The sequence below is a fragment of the Podarcis gaigeae genome (genome assembly GCF_964106915.1).
Source record: "Podarcis gaigeae genome assembly, chromosome: 16".
In the NCBI taxonomy this organism is placed as follows: Eukaryota; Metazoa; Chordata; class Lepidosauria; order Squamata; family Lacertidae; genus Podarcis; species Podarcis gaigeae.
The window spans coordinates 15,473,126-15,490,175 of NC_139693.1; the positions used below are offsets into that span (position 1 = coordinate 15,473,126).

Here is a 17,050-nt window from a genome sequence, read left to right on the forward strand (position 1 = left end):
GGCCAGCTTGGAAGTGATGACATTAATTGTGTGAATAAAATTAACACCTACTTTTTTCCCCTGTGTAAATATCAGCTGGTGGGGAAGGTTGAGCAGCCTCATGGGGTTTTTAACTCTTGTCTTCCCTGCCATGGGCTGATGAAAATCCCCTCTCTGAAATGCCAATTTGCATTTCAAGGGAAGGCACTGTTTGGAACTAATGAGGCTTTCCCTTGAAATGCAAATCAAAGCTGTGGACCAGGGGTTTTGTGGGACAGGGGGAGAAAGAGTTAAACTCCCTCCCCACCTTTCTATGGTGCTACATACTTAACAAAAAAGTGCATGCTAATTGCATTCACACAATTAACATCTTGTCTAGGTTGGCCCCTGTAATAGCAGCCCACCTCACAGGATTGTACAGAGTGGAAACCCAAGAAATGCCATTAAAAAGTTCTGCCTTTTCTCATTGGAGGGGAGAATTCTTGGTGTGTTCATATTATTAGAATTAATGACCATTAATTCTGACTGTTATCTAATACTGAAGACAGAGAGTAGCCAGTGGTCTGCCAGGCTCAGTCTTAGAAGGCTATATCTGAGGGAGGGGGAATCAGACCATGTGCCGAGTGCATTTTCCTTACTAAGTAGGAACTAAAATGTGTCCCAGACAATCTAGGTTCAGAGTTCTACTTCTGCCGCTTGTGGTTTTCAAGTAGGCATAAACGCTAACTGCTCTTCGGAAATGACAGAATGTATGTAAAAATTTAAAAACAGATCTGGAAGATCCATGACTGGATTCCTAGCTTGGCCATTGACAGGCAGGGAAGATGTCTGTCTTCTTCCACACGTAAACTGGGGATGGTTTTGTAACATCTGTTTTAGCAAAAAGTATTTATATCCCACCTTTCCACAGTGAAAATAACACGTTGTGAGTGTTGTGGGTATGGCTGACAGGGGATGCTTTTGGGAAGCCTGAAGGGATGCCTCTCTCCCCTCATAAATGACCCTAAAGAAACTGCTGCCAACCCTACTGGAGGCCTTTCTGTGGCTGAGGAGATTTCTGGATGCAAAAGTTGCCTTGGAGCTAGAAATCTAGCCCCAAGCTGAAAATCCTCCTTATCCCTGGGAGGCATCATGATATCACATTGCTTGTAGTCTTGAGTCAGAAAAGCAGGAGTTGCATGAATTGGCCCTCAACAAAACTGCAGCTATTTTGTTGGGCTGTTTAACACAGGTTGAGGCCTGCTGTTGTCACTCCCATTTCTCTGCTTAGGAAGTGAGGACATTAGACTTGACAAGTTTTCTGACACAGGACAGGCAAGGCAGGCAGGAAATAAAGTTCCCTCGCTGTGCTGAGGTAGCATCCATTCTCCCCACCCTTGCACTCCAACTGTTGGGGTGTCAGTACAGGCACAAGTCACTTAGCTGAGGAAAGGCTGTCACAGCATTCACCATCTCTGGCCTTTCATTGTCATACAGGAGGGCGGAAGAAAACCTTGTCGAGTGAGGGGCCATTTTGTTGCCTTGCTGCTGCCCACAGAAGACGGCAGCCATCTTGAGACAAGCTAATTGCTCAGTCTTATTGCTGTTGGGTTTGGGGTTCCCAAGTGACTAGTCCTGGTCCCTTCCCCAGGAGATAAAAAAAAAAAACCTGCAGGCAGACCTGCTTCTCTGCTTTTGAGATTCGATAAATATCGCAAGTGAAGCTAAACCTGGTGATCGATGCACCTCAAAAAACCCGTTCAGAGCATCAGCTGCAGGGCCTGGTTTGGAAGTTGGGCAGCCTGAAACCATTTTCCAGGGTGCTGGGATGCAAAGGGCAGGACTTGCAAGCCATTGGAGGCGGCAGCCATTTTGGTGCCTTGGCAGCCATCTTGGAGCAGACAAGAGGCCTGCCTCTCTTTCTCTCTCTCTCTCTCTCTGGCCTTGCACGGTCCATTAAGCGCTTGGCTGTGGGGGCCCTCAGGCCAGCCAGCCGTGGCTGCTCTCTCGCTCACTCGCATACAGGAGTTATTGTGCCAGCCAGCCGCCAAGGCCCGCGTGCTGCTGCTGCGGCTGCTGCCACCGCTGCCTCCCTGTATCCTGGGGTCTGGGCTTACTTCTAGCCTCGTAAATCCATTTCTCCTTCGCTTCCTCCTCCCCCCCCCCCTTCTCTTTTAATTTCCAGCCTCTGTGAGTGACATAAATCTCTCCCTTAAGTAACTCCGGCGTGCCAGCAGGCCTCGACAGGGCTTAGCGAGAGCTACAAGGCAGCAGCCACCTCATGCCAGTGAAGGCATCAAGTCAAGCAGGGGGTGGAGGCAGTCTCTCTTTCTCCCCCTCTGGTCTCAGCCTTCCATGTCGTGCCGTGCCACCCATCTTAAGACACTGCTTTCTGCCATCGCTTTGTCTCTCCTCTTTCCACTTCCCATAGTGTGTGTCTGTGAAACTGGGAGAAGTCAGTCGTGCCTAAATTGTTCCACCTAGCTCCCCTGCTTCCTGTCACTTGCCATGCTTGCTTGGACTCTTTGTCGCCCTCCCCAAAATTGCCTGATCTGCAGTGGGGTGTGTGAGCCCACCCCCCAAACAAAGCCATATAGGAGCAGAAAACTGCAAGGGCCACCCCCCACAGCATCTGCTCCAGGGATGCCCACCTCTGTTGGCCAGAGGGGAGAGTGTGGGGCTTGTGGGGGCTGCTGCTCCTTCTCCTTCCCCCTCCTCTTTCCCTGCTTGTGTGTCTGGAAGTGGGGGGCAAGTAAGCAAGCAGAGACTGAAAAGAGGAGAGCAAGGAGGCTCTGGGGTTCTGTAGGGGAGTGGTCCTCTGCAACCCTTGACAGTGGCCACAGGACAGTGCCTTGGTGGCAAGCAGAACAGGTGAGGTAGGGTGGCACTGAGGACCCAGCCTCAGAAGATATTTCTTTCTTTCTGACAGAGGTGGAATTGGCTGCTGGAATTCATGTCCCTGGAAGGCAGCAAGGGTCTGTCGTTGAACAAAGGGTCGGCAGAGGGCTGGGTGATGGTTATTTTTTTTAGGAGGTGCCAGGAGCTGCAGCAACTTGTCACCTCAAGTGGCCTGGCCCCTTCAGCAGCTGTGACCTGGCGGAGATGGATTGCTCTGGAATCGTTGCCCAGCAGAGAGCAGAAGGTGGTGGCTGGTGATCCAAGGCCACCCTTGAAGGCAGCTGCTGTTGTTGCCATCCCTGGGCACCCCTCCTCCTGCCCCAAGGCAAGGGCTCCTTACTCATTTTTTTTTCCTGAAAGCATTCTGCACTTGGACCTTTCAAGAACCTGGTCTGGTCTCATCATCATAGAGCTCCGCAGTTGTGCGAACCAGCTGAGTTTTGGGGGCAGACATCCAGGTGCCCCACTCATCAGAGGGAGCAGGAAGGCTCTCCAACACAGCAGGGCTTGCATATACCACATTTTTACTTGGCTGAAGTACACACACGTGACCATCTGGAGTGTGTGGGTTGTGTGCATATGGCACCTTTAAGGCCAGAGTCTAAAATGATTCAACTGCACTATTGCATCCCAACACCGTCCAGCCTTCAGACAACGGCTCGTCTAAGTAGTCAGTGTAGCATCTTGGAAGTACCTCAATCCTGTCTCATTTCCTCCTTCCACCCCAACATTTCCTGCTTGCATTGGGAAGCCTCTGCAGTTCAGTGGGATGCTCCTGTGTGTCATGACATCGCCGGGAAATGCAGATTAGGAGCTTTGCTTTCATCTGAAATGAAAGTGGGTGTCTTGCCAGTGGCTCACAGGCCATTTTTAACGGCCTGAAACTCCATTTGCTGCCTGTGGGTTTTCTGGCACCCAGGAGCCCTGCAGCCAAGGTGGTGGTAGACGTTGTCGAGCCCCCATCCCAATGAGTCAGCAGTGCCAGCACATGGCTCTCTCTGTGATAAGGACTGCTACATATTGCTCACCTCTCCAGGTAGGGCTCACCAGCCTTCCCCTCCTTGAACTACAGGGGTTGAGGGTGGGCATTAATAAAACGCACATGCCCCAGCGCTCTAATAATCTGGGCTTAATGCAATAATTACATGCATGGCTCTAATAAGCAGCGTGAGCACACACAGCCAGCCAGCCAGCCAGCCGCTCCCACCGCGTGGTATTAATCACTGCTTAGCATAATAAGCCCTTAATAATGTGTGTGTGTGTGTGTGTCTCCCCCCCCATCACTTTTCCCCACCTCCCAGCTGCAAAGAAATACACTGCATTTCTGGGATTTTCAGTAAATGGTAGGTGCTGTGCTGATGGTAGAAGGTTAGGATGCCCATAATAGAAGAGCATCTTTTATCCTGCTGGCTGTGGGACTCTGTTCTGTGATACTAAAAAACATGGCGCACTCCTACACTGGCAAAACTGGCCCCATAAAAATATCCTTTCAGATGTTCTGCTAAGATATCCTGGGTTGTGAGTAAGAGAGGAAAGGAGCAGCCAAGGGGAGCAGGAAGGAGCAGCACATCCCTTTTGGGAGGCCCTCTAAGGCCAGGAGCAGCAAATGCCCTGCCGCTGCTGCGACTCCTGCCACTGCTACTGTTGAGCCTTGCCCCATCCGCCTCTAGCAGAGAAGCGGCAGTGCCATCAGGGAGCCTTGCCCCATCTGCCTCTAGCAGAGAAGCGGCAGTGCCATCAGGGAGCCTTGCCCCATCCGCCTCTAGCAGAGAAGCGGCAGTGCCATCAGGGAGCCTTGCCCCATCCGCCTCTAGCAGAGAAGCAGCAGTGCCATCAGGGAGCCTTGCCCCATCCGCCTCTAGCAGAGAAGCGGCAGTGCCATCAGGGCCAATTTTGGGTAAGATCGCGCCAATCTTGGATGATTTCACCCCCAAAACTGCTGCAACACTGCCCAAAATCAATGTCGATGGCAGCAACACTTTTCTGCTGATGACAGAGGCTGCCGCCTGAAGCAGAAGCCTCACCTGCCTCATGGGTTGGCTGGCTCTGTTCATGGCACAATGCAAGGTGCAAGGAGCTGGCTTTTGGAGGAAGGTAGGAGTGTGTTGTCAGAATGTAGAGTGAAAAGTCCAGATTCTATCAGGAATATTTCTTGCTAATTTCTATAAAAACAGGGCTGCCATACTTAGGTGATGAATTGGTTAGACTGATTTGTTTTAAAAGGTTTCCCTGATTCATTGGGCAACAGGTTTGAAATGTTTTACATTGTTTTTAATACAGCTGCTCTGTGTACACCTACACCGTATTCAGATGGTTTGTGACACCTTAGAAAAGGGCTTCCCCCCTGCCCCCACCCCTAGTTGTCTCCCACAGCCAAGATCCCTCTTCTTCCAAAGCCATAACATTTCCCTTAGATTTGGAATGATGTACCCATGTGATGTGTTGGGTGTACTTAATTTGAAACAAAGCATTCACTCTTTATCTTCAGAATTAATATTCATATAGAGATTTGTGCCTATTTAATTGATTAATGCGGCATTAATTAACATTCCTAAGAATTAATCAGCCAAGATTTATTTTAGTTAAAAGAGTGAGGTGCTGGGGTCTGTTTGGAAGCTGTTCCTGGGAAGGCAGATTCCCCAAGGCCACATGTGTGGAGGCTGGCTGACATTCACTAAGTGATGCAAGAAAGGCAGTCTGCACATGCTCTGTGTCACTGTAATGTTTGTATTCTGAATATGAGCCTTGACTTTGGGAAATAGGTTTTGTGTAGAAATGATTGGACATGAAGCACCATCTAGGCTCTGTGGCAGGAAACTGGAAACATCTAAAAATTTCTGGTGTAGACAGCCGCAAGTTAAGGTGGGGACAGGGATGGGGAAATGGGTGGTGTGAATTCCCCTGCCTGGCCAAGGGAAAGAACCTCTGCCAGTACTCAGTTGCTCCACTGGGAGCCGGTTGTTACTTAGGGTGACAGCCAGCTTGAATTGTGACCGTGTGTGCTCTGGGCGCCCATAACTCATCTCGAGCTCTTTATAACCACATAAGCACCCTTGCTCAGAAGGAACAGCCCACGATGAGTTATGGACTGATGAAAAAATGCTCCCAAAGAGGAAGCTCGTGCATATTATGCATAGGCAGGAGGGATGCATACAGCTGGACCAAAGTGGACCCCAGTTCCAAGGTTTCCGCTGAATGGCTTTTCTCTGAACAGGCCACTGAGCTTGTCTTACATACGAAGTGTGTGCTTTCTTCGGCTCTCGCATTGCCAGGTTATTAAACTAGACTCTGAGAGGCGGGGGCATGTGGGGGACAAGTGCTCTTGAGATAATAGGGAAGGGATTTGGGCTGCAATCCAAAGCAAAGCCCATCAAAGTCAATGGGGCTGTACTTCTCTGTAGCCAGGCAAAGGACGGCACCTTTGGTACCTGAAACTGGAGAATGCGGTGGTAGAGTTTCTGTTTTGCATGAAGAAGGTCCCAGGCTTGATCCGTGTTGGCATCTGCAGGTAGGGTTGGTAATTGTCTTCTGCCTGAAATTCTGGAGAGCCAGTGTCCATCAGGGCAGGCAGTACTGATCTAGAGGGATCAAATGTCTGGTCAAGGCAGCTTCCTGTATTCCTATGACTCCCTGGCATGTTAGACTGTGTCTGGCAACTGTGAATGTGGGAAAGGGAGAGGTGTAGCTCACACACACACAGCCCTCTGCCACGCCACCGCACCCCACAAAAAAAAAAAATTCTACTCCACAGCCCAACTCCTACACAGGTTGCTTCTCGCCCTGCAGCTCTTCTTCTCCTTTCCAGAGAGGCGGCTGCAGAAGTGGATTAATTACCGCTCTGCTGCAAATGAAATTAAGCAGCCCTGATCGTTAGCTTATTGATGAGGCAAACGAGATTAGGCAGCGCGCTGTCAATCCGGGCTGCACCAGGAACTGGATTAAGGGAGCTCTGATTACTCAGAGCTGCAGCAAGCAAGCTGGTGAGAGCGGAGCAAGGAGGGCGAGAGGTGGGGGCCCCAAGCTGAAGCAGGGATACCTGAAAGCATCACAGAGGAGGGGGGAGGCAGTGGAGTGAGCCTTCTCGGGACCCTCTGGGGCAACATCCATCTTCCATCCCCTCCCCTGGTCTAGAATCGCCTGCAAGAGTTGGCCCGTTTTGCACCAAACCCGGAAGCAGACCTCCAGGCCAAGCCAAGCCAAGCCAGGACAACAGAAATCTAGCAGGAAGATCGTGCGGGAAAGACGGTCTTTCCGCTGCTGCTACCATCTCATGGAGAGGTGGCCCTGTTTGCCAGCCACATCCTGCTTAGTCCTAAGCACCTGACAGCCAGCTGGTTGTAGGGTGTTTGGGAGCCAGCGTGGGTAACCCACAGACAACTTGGCTGACCCCTGCAGAAAGCCGGGTTGAAGTCACTGCCCCCCCAGCTCCATAAAGAGGGAGGAAATGAGTGGAGTGGGTGCCAAAGGAGTGAGGGGATGCTTTGGCCGTACCAGTTGGACCACTTCCCATGAAGGAAGCAGATGGGGCTCTCTGCGACTCAGAAAAGGCTTCTGCCACTGCGAAACACCCTCTGGAGGACTCTCGGGAGAAAAGCCACTCAGCCCAAGGGTGTTCTTGGTTCCTGATGGCGCCTCTCTGCTTGGGAAGAGGCCACAGCTCTGTGGGAGAGCATATCCAGAAAGTTCCACGTTCAGCGTCTGGCACCTCCTGTGCAAAACAGGACTCTGCTCTCCCCAGTTAGTCACAATGGGACACCAGTAGGCTTTTCCCTCCCCTTGTGAATAGCAGTCAATAGGGGTGAAGGTGTTGGAGGGATGTCTCCAATTGTGGCCATGGCAGATTGGTGGGGGAGGGCAAATGCTTTTTAAAAACCCTCCCAGCCCCATGACCCCCCTGGCCCAGCATTCCCCACTCCCACACTACAAGAGCTCTATGGTTTTAAAAAGAAGTAGTCAGGAGCGCAAGGACAGGACTCCATCCGCTTGGCCCTGAGGCCTGGTTTCTTACTCTCTCTTGGCTGCCAAGCAGGATTAGGAGAAATCCAGGTCAAGATTTGTTGGTTGGTTTCTAATTGGGTTCTACCCTACCCTTCAGCGTGCGAAAATATTTCCAAGGTGGCTTGCAGCATAAATTTCAAAACAAAAGCAAGGGAGATCAGATAGACAAAAGCATCCCACAGGAAGAGAATGGTCAGGGAATACTATGTTTTCCTACACTGTATTCTCTTATAGTCTACTTATATCATGCTAATACACTAAAAAATACTCCCAGGCTTCCCAGTGACTGAGGTAGCAGCCAACGTCTCCTCCAATATAAAATGAAAGCCTCTTCCCATTGGTGATGCAGTGACTTCGCTTCTGCTGCTTTTCTCCTTCCTTGGGCCAAATGATGGCCGCTTGGTCACTAAAGCATTCCTGTTTATTATTTTTCATGGATCATTTCGTGTTTTTTAAATTGTTTATAAATTACACAAGTTGACAATTTATTTCTTAGCTTTTTAAAAATACATCCTGTGTAGCGTGTATCTTTGTAACTTCTTTATTTGGCACAAATACAAAAATAAATAAATAAAATTTTTAAGGAAGACTAGTGAAAAATATTATAAAACATCAGAACTTGAACAATTTCCATTATAGATTCAATCTTGTGGAAATAAAGCAGTATTTCATTGTGCAAAAGAGACAGCAAATGTCCCTGGGGAGAGCATTCTGCAAATTGGGGGAACCCCACCGAGAAGTCTCTCTCCCAGACACCACCTGCCTCACTGTAGTTGGGTGGGGACCCCTCCAAAGATAACTAAAGTGGCAGGCAGGCTCCTCTCAAGAGGTGGTTCACCACTGGGTTCCTGGGCTGGCAGAGCACCCACAACCCAAGATTGCATTTTAGAATGCCTTAACTTGTTCCTTTTCGAACCTCAAACACTCCAACTGGGTAAACCAGATCAGACCTCCTATTTCCCACCACCAACAGGCCAAATGGGAAGACCTGTGCCACAGGGAACAGGCCACTGCTCCCCTTTCCTAGTAACACTGATTATTAACATGTCCATTGCAAACTCAACAGGAGTGAAAAGAGTTGGGTTTCTCTTTCTCAGCAGGGCTTGTCTGGCTGCTGTCAGTGGCACAGCCTTGTTAACTGTGGGAAAAACTGAGATAAGGCACAGGAGGCACGGCTGTCAGCTGCTATAGGCACAGTTCTTACTTTGCAGGCTTCATGTGTCTCGGAAGTCTTACCTTTTTAAAAATGGTGGGAGCCAGGGCCAGGGGGCCAGAGATGTGCTCATCACCATAGATGCCTGGCTGCAACAAAGTCCCCTTGACCCCTGCTCCTTCCTCCCCAGCCTCTGCTGGAATTTGCCCCTCTGACCTCCCAGCTAACCCCTGCTCTGACTCTGTTGTCCTTCTCTCCCCTCTGTTGCCTCCTCACAGGACCAGGGAACAGTTGGGGTCATTTTCAACGTGGGCACGGACGACATCACCATCGAGGAGAGCAACGCCATGGTGAACGACGGCAAGTACCACGTGGTGCGCTTCACCCGGAGCGGTGGCAACGCAACGCTGCAGGTGGACAATTGGCCTATCAATGAGCGATACCCCGCAGGTAGGGACTGGGAGGCAATGCCTGCCGTGCCCCTCATCCTGTCTCCCCTACACCATGGAGGTCGGAACCACCCTGGCCCTCTGAGCATTTCCACCAAGCAGTGAGGTGGGCGGATTTGGGGCGGATGGGCGGGATCCTTTTTGCCAGCTCCTGGTCAGCAGAGTCTTTGGCCATTTCCATTAGCACTTACCCGGGACCAGGAAGACCAAGAAGAAAAGAATGTCAGGGCTGGGGTTCTTACAAAGCTACTGCCAGGTCAGGCTGTCTGTTCATCTGGCCCAGTAGTGTCTCCCCAGGAGCTGAAGCAGAACACACTCCCTTCCATCACTTGTTGCTTGCTCTGCTTAATTGGATATGCTGCCGTGGTGGGACTTTTGCCTTCAAAGGAGGTTCCCTGCCACTGAGCCGGGGTCCCTCCCCACAGGGAAGTCTCTCAGGTACAGGCTTTCCTTTGCCCAGGACTTGTTCAGAATTTGAACCCAGGGCCCCTCACACCTTAAGTAAGACTCTTTCCCCTGGACCAGCGAGCCCTAGATCCTCTCGGGACAAGTGGGGGTAGCCATTCACAGGGGTCGTAAGGAAAAGTAGCCAGGAAAACGGGTGGGTCCCTGCAGGAATGAAGAGGTATGTGCCAGGAGGGGATAGATAGGGGAATTTGTCGCAAGTTTGCTTATTTTCAAAAGGCAAGCAGAAAAATCTAAACATCAGTTGAGCTCTGGAGCCCCCTCTCCACATGTGGAAGAAAAGGCTGGTGATGCCCAGTTCTTTGCAGGGTCCAGCTGTCCTTGCCAGTCTGCCACATAGGCAGTCAGCCAGCTTCCTCTGGGCACAACTGAAGAGGGGTGGAGAGAGAGCTTGAGAAAATCAAGAAGGGGTTTCAGCCAAGAGCCAGGGTGGAAGTCCCCTTGCGCTTCTTCCTCCATCTTCTCTTTCACTGTTTGTAGCAGTCTAGGCCCCAGCCCAGGTGCCCTGTCTGGCTGTCAGTACAGCAGCCATTTTCTTTCATTTGTGCTGTCTCCTTTGTTCTGAAGCCTGGGAGATGGGCCGCTCATTCGTATTTTTGCAGGTGGAAAACTGAGGCAGGGGGGTTGGGTGAGAGAGCGATGTCTTGGAGTTGGACTAGGATTTGAAGCTGAATCCTAAGTCTATAATTTCCCCCCTTACTTGTTTTTTTTTAAAAAAACCACCCTTATACCCGCCCCCCTGGGCCCTTGACATTCTGTTAGCCACTGGCATTTTTCTGCTATCAAATAATTTTTACAGCCCTTTTCAGCAAGAGAGAAGTGCTTTGAGCGTATCTCATTCTAATCTCCTTTATTCTTTGAAAAGGTTGGCAATTGCAGAAAAGGTCTGGGTCCTTTGCACACAATGTAGATGCCAGGAAATGAAAGAGGACACCGGAACAGGGAGGGGGGAGTCAGTAACGGAGGGAGGGCAGCAACATGGTGAAGACTAGAGGGGAGAGCGTGAGGGGCAGAGAGGGGAGCCCCAGCAGAACCCCACCTTCCCATGATGAGCCTCCTTTCTTGCCTGTCACAGCCACAGCAGCCCAATGCTCTGCCTCCGAGGCTGGGAGGGGCAGCATGAGCAGACTGGATCTTGGAGCATGAGCAGAGATGCAGGCGGGTTCCGACCTCCATTGAGCCAGGGTGGGGGTGTCTCAAAGTGTGGGGTGGGGTGCCTGGGAGACCGGGGGAGCTGGGGTTTTCATGGCTGCATTTGTGCCTGGCAGTGCAACCAGCCTGGAAGGGCCTTCGTTCAGGATCCATTTCCTCCCATCGTTTGGTGGCTGAATCACACACAAGCGCGGCGGCTTCTCCCTTCCCGCCAGGAGCCAGCAGGAACCATAGAACAGCGGGGCGGGGGGAGTGAGGGGAGGGCGAAACCTAATCAAGGTCATTAGTGCCGCAGGCAGGCAAGGCAGGGAGAGCTCCTGCCCGCCTGGGATTTGCCAGCCACTTTGATCCAGCTCCCCTCCATTGCCCCCCCTCGACAAAGTGCCTCTCCCCAGCCTGTCGTCCCGCTGGCCTGATTGTGCAGTCTCTTTGATGCCCAGCGCTGCTGCAGAGAGTGGAGCGCAGCCTCTGCTAGCCAGGAGCTGCCGCCACAGCTCAGGCATGCACCAAACTGCACACCAGGGGCCGCACACCAGCCTTACGGAGGTAGAAGCTATGTTCTACTGAGTCTGGCCAAGGGTCCATCTAGCACTGACTGGCAGCAGAATCTCGGGTTTCAGGTGGGAAAGCTTTCCCAACCACATCTGGAGATCCCGCTGGGGACTGAACCCGGGATCTTTTGCATGGAAAACAGATCCGACCACTGAGCCCCGGCCCTTCCTCCCCACTGTGCTGTGAATCCTCTGCCCGCTGCACAAGTAGCCATGAAGCTGTTACAGGTCTTGAGAAAGCAGCAAGGCACACACTTTGTGGGTCTTTGCACTGCCCCCACACCTGTGCTTTGGCACCCATTGCAGGGAGCTCTGCAGCTCAGATGTTGTTGGCACCCACGCCTTTCTCAGGCTCCACAGGCACCCCGAGACAAGCTGCAGTTGGGCTTTTGGCAGATCATCATCCCTCACTGCTTTTTAGGGGCCTCCTTTCCATCTGGGGCCACTTCCTGCAATACCCCTTATTAAGCTGCTTTGGCTTCCCATCCTTGGGTGCTCAGGGCCCCACTCTCCGGCATGGAGGTCACCTTTCACCCGGTGCTAACTCAGCCGGGAGGGCACACAATGCCACTGGACTGTCTTCGTTCTTCCCCTGTGAAAACCTGGGAGCTGCCCTCATGCACTATCGTATACATTCTACAAGGGTGCATTTCAAAGTGGCCATCCTGCGTTTTTGAATCAAGCCCAGAAGACCAGCTTTTTCTGAAGAGGAAAGGACACATGAGGTTCTTGCTTTGCAAGAAGCAGGAATTCGAACCTGCGGGCATGAGAAGGCGTCATGCAAGTCAGCCCTCAGAAGTAGTAAGGGAGGTGGTGAAACTTACAGAACTTTGAGCCTGGTGGAATTCTTTGTTCTGCCAGAGGATTGCAGCCTCCATGGGCCACTTTGGTTAGTCTGCAGACTTGGTGAGACCGAAGTGAAAGGTGCCAGCCCTCTTGCACACCTTCATCCGCCTGCGCCAGTGGACACGCTGACTGACAACCTGGCTCTCTAGGCCATTTAGAAACCCAACGCAACAAGGAGCCTGACAGTTCTCTCTGCCGCTCACTCTGACCCAGCCAGAGAGACAACCCAAACACCATCTTGGAAGCCCTTTATGGAGAAGGAAGGGTCCCACCCTCTGCCTTCAGAGGCAGGAAGGGATGCTGCAAATGGGGAGAAGCCCCGTTCTCTCTCTCCCCAGGACTTGCTCTCCACAGGCATGCCTTGTGTTACCTTGGAGGGTGCCAAGCAGCGGGCACAGGGCTCTTTTGCCACCATTGTCTGGAAGAAAAGCAGGAGTGGCAGCTGCTAGGCATCCATGGGCTCTGGAGTGAGTGGGCTGTATGACTCTCCCTCCCCCAGTTAAATATAGAAGTCCAGCTCTCCTTTTCGCACTTTTTTCCCATGTCCCAAATGCTTTACCATTCTAGTTTCTTGATGGCTTTGGAATGAAGAGTGTTGAAAAGGCAACCTGTTTTTAAAACAGTAAAGAACCTCAGCTGAAGATAATGTACCTATTTTTAAAAATTAATAGCGCTTTACTTACGGAGTGTTTGCTGTGGGGTCCTTTGGATTATCTAAAAAGAGAGGCTCCCAAACCTTTGAATTTCTGGTTGCATGTAGGGTGCAGTAGGAGGAGGGAGGATCTGGGCCCATGTCTTGGGATGCAGAAACTGGAAAAGGAAGCCCAGGCTTTAATAACCAGCAGTTGAGTTACAGAATCCCCACTCAGGGACACAATCAGGATCAATCTCTGAGGTTTCCTTGGGGGAATCTTTTGCAGTTTTGTGAAAAACGAAGTAATAATCAAACCAGTGGATGAGGTTCAGCCTTCTGAGGGAGAAAAAAGTACTAAATCTGGCATGGAGGCCCTATTTGCTGTAAACAACATATTCAGTGGGCATTTCCATGTCTCTGATAGCCCCTTTTCTTGGAAAATAAGCAAAGGGTCAGGTGGGAAAATTCATTTTTAAAAGCTGCAGGTTTACTTTCTGTCTGTTTTGATCCAGGTGTGTGTATGTAATATAGAAACCATTATTTAAATTAACCTTGATTTCAAAAGATTAAGCAGGGTACCTTGGACTCTCCATGAATCAGGTTTCAACCTTCTGTTTCTTGTGAGAGTCTCCTAAAAACAAAATGCACCCATCCACCTGTGAGTTGGCCTTCTCATCTTCATTAGGAAAAGTACACCTAATCTTCTGCAGGTGCTTCTTGATCCAGGAAAAGGGAGCAAGGACACTTGGGCCCATGAGTTAAGGGGCAGATGTCTGCAATGAGGGGCCCTCCTCCACTCACAGAGGCTCCCCAGGTTTTTCAGGACCTTTGAAAACTCCAGGGCAACCTCCAAAAGGAGACCAGGGTCCCTCATTCCAGACAGTGTGGGGAGGACAAGGGATAGCTACATTCATTCCTGCTTTCCCCTCAAAAGGAACTCAGATACATATAAATATATATATAAAGCTGTTGTCCTCAAATATTGTCCCCATTTTACAGATGATAGAAACTGAGGCCCATGAGTTCATAACCAAACAGAGGTAGGGTTAAGTGGAAGGCAGAACCCGCTAGCCACATTCCAGAAGTCCCCAGGGCGAGGGCACATATGTGTGCCATTTGCTTTCTTTATTTTATTGCCCCACATTTGCTGGAGGTGGCAGCAGTATCTCCTTTTTCTTTGCCTGTTCCTCCTGGCTGCCTCTCTCCTCTGCCACCAGGGTTTTCCTCCTCTTCAGCGGTTTGGCTTTTCCCTTCCTTCCTTGTACATAAAAGAAACCCACTTCGCCTGCACTCTCCTAATGACAGACAGCTCATCCAAGGCCGGGGATGGCTTTTAAGGCTCTCAGTCGATTAACTGCCTTGCCCTTAAACGATTGATTGGTTAATTAACCAATTAAAATAAATATTACTGTTATCAAAATCCAGGTGGTATTTTGAGACTCTTTTTAAACGAAGCTAATAATCCCTCTTGACAAAATACCACCGAGGCAATTCGCTTAAAAGCGTTGGGAGGAAAATCCTGTGGCACTCAGGCGCTCCAAAATCAAGCGATGGCACCAAATATTCCTGTTGATTCTGAGCTCCCTTTTCATGCAGAAGGTGCTGCACACTAGTTAGAAATCTGAATTTCTGATCTGCGGTTTAACGTTTCTGTGAAATTCAGCCCCACTCGACAGCTGTAGAAGAGTGACCCGCGGGGCTCAATCCTGAACGCTGGTTTTTATGTCAGCCTCTGAGTACCTGCAGAGTGCATTTACCTTTTGAGTAACTACAACCAGTCTTCACACATCTGGCGTTAGAGCAGAGGAAAGCAGACGTCAGTCTTCTGGGATCTAATTTCCTTTTTAAATAGAACCAAAAGATCTACCAGCAGGAGCCTGGTGCAATGTAGTAACCCAGGGTAGGGAGAGCCAATTACTTTAAATTCAGAAACTGGGCAGGTCTTCATCCTAAGAATTTATTTTCAGCATCAGAACGGAGCTTACAGTCCCTTTTCACAAAAATCTGCTCCTGGATGCCGTCATTCCCCACTCCAAATTTTCATTTCAGCAGCGTAATTGGGGTGGGTGGTAGGAGAGCAGAAGCTTTTTCTGTTAAAACAGTCAGGAGCCCTTGTGTCTCTACTGCACATCAGAGATTTATTTGTTTATTTCATTTCTATCCCACCTTTTTCTCCCAAGGAGCTCAAGGTGTGGCATATATGGTTCTCCCCTTCCTTTATTCACCACAACAACCCTGTGAAGTAGGTTAAGCTGAAAATGAGTGGTGAGCTCAAGGTCACCCACTGAGCTTTGTGGCCAAGTTGGGGTTTGAACCCTGCTCCCTCCCAGGTTCTTGTCTGACACTCTGTCCCCTGCACCACTACTGGCTTTTAGATCTGCTTCCCTTCACCCCCAGGTTAGAGCACTGCCAACACACAGGGTCTGGCCCTGCCAATTACCGGTAAATCCATTTCAAACCAGCTGCAGTGCTTAGTCTCAATGTGCCTTCTCTCCTTAAAACATCCAGGTGTCTGGGTGTTATTGTCCAGTTCCTCCATTCCCCTCCCCTTCTTCATGCCCGGTTCTACAACTCACCATTTCCGCAGACCCCTCAAGACCCAGCACCTTGACAGAGGTGGAGCTCCTGCTCCTGACATCCTAAGATCCAGCTGCTGTAGCAATCTGCCCCTGTTCAAAGCTTTTGCTAGGATACCAGGGGTGGGGTGGGGGGGACAAGATTGGCTAGCTTCTGGCCCCTTGCGTTGCAAGCTGGTGCTTGGTCATTTACCTTCCATCTAGCGAACGTGCAGAATTACGCCATGCCAAGCATTTAAATAACCCACAATGCACCGAAGGGTCTTTGTTGCCTGGTCTGCAGCTTCGTTTGTACCAACACCACCCTTCCTTACAGTAGAGCCTCTTGCTGAAACAAAATGTGGTGTGTGCGGATTTTGTTGTTGTTGCTTTTCCCCCTTCTGCTCTTCCCATGGGTATACAGTGGGAGGTGGCAAGGGGGCTTTGACGTGTGTTTAGCGCACAGTCCAGCTCATGGAGCGAGGGTTGTGCAGCAGGAATCCCTCCCAAGCCGGATCCTGATTAGAGACTCGGGTCACTTTCTGAGGATGGTGTATTTTTAATTAAAAGATGTTAATCGCCTCGTTAATACAGAAGCTAATGAGAGCATGAAAAGTCCCTGACCGCCTCTAATTAGGGGCTGAATTGCAGAATGGAATGAGGAGCAAAAATGGGGAGGGGCCGCTGCCCCAGTGGAGCAGCACCCCCCCTCCACACACACACCCCCCGCAATTGCAAATCCACCCACTCCTTGGAAAACCAGCCTTGCATTCACAGAGGCTTAAAAATCCCCCATTCTGAAATGGTTCCAAGGAGTTTTGTTTGTTTACTAACACCCTTCAGTTATTTAGATTCTTCGGTGGTTTTACATCATAGAATTGTGGATTTGGAAGGGACTCCAAGGGTCATCTACTCCAACCCCCTGCAAAGTGTGTTCGTATACACTTTGGATTACAAAATGAAGATGAGGAACAGGGTCAAATTCTCAGCCACTGGTACTAAATGGTGAGGGGAAGCTCTCACCTTGCCACATTTCACGACAGCGGGAATCCCCCTAAAGAACTTAAGGGTGGGACACCCTGTTTGCAGGTGGTGAACTGAGCATACCAATTTTTGTTGGGGGGGGGCTTGAGTCAAGCTCCCCAAATGGAGGGCACAGTTTTGGGGGTGGATCTTTTCCCCTTTGCTTTTGCTTTTTCAAAATAATTATTTTAAAAAAACACTTCTTAAAGTCTTAAAGTGTAAAAAAACGCTTCTTAAACTGCTTGAACAGTTCCTCCATTCTCGTACTGTTCCACTTCAGCATCCCTGAAGTGAAACAAAAGGATCCCTCCCCATCCCGGAGCTTGTACATCTCGTCCTTTCTTCTGAGCATCCTCCTGGGCCCACCC

General features: G+C 50.3%; 1 protein-coding gene across 34 annotated transcripts in view; it reads left to right on the plus strand.

The window, feature by feature from the left end:
* Positions 1 to 17,050, plus strand: part of NRXN2 (neurexin 2) — a 345,498-nt gene that overhangs the window by 280,859 nt on the left and 47,589 nt on the right. For all 34 annotated transcript variants that reach the window (XM_083716391.1, XM_083716397.1, XM_083716392.1 and 31 more), the window contains one exon: positions 9,286 to 9,457. In XM_083716391.1, coding sequence (XP_083572517.1) covers positions 9,286 to 9,457 — 172 coding nt within the window. The remainder of the gene's footprint in view (positions 1 to 9,285; positions 9,458 to 17,050) is intronic.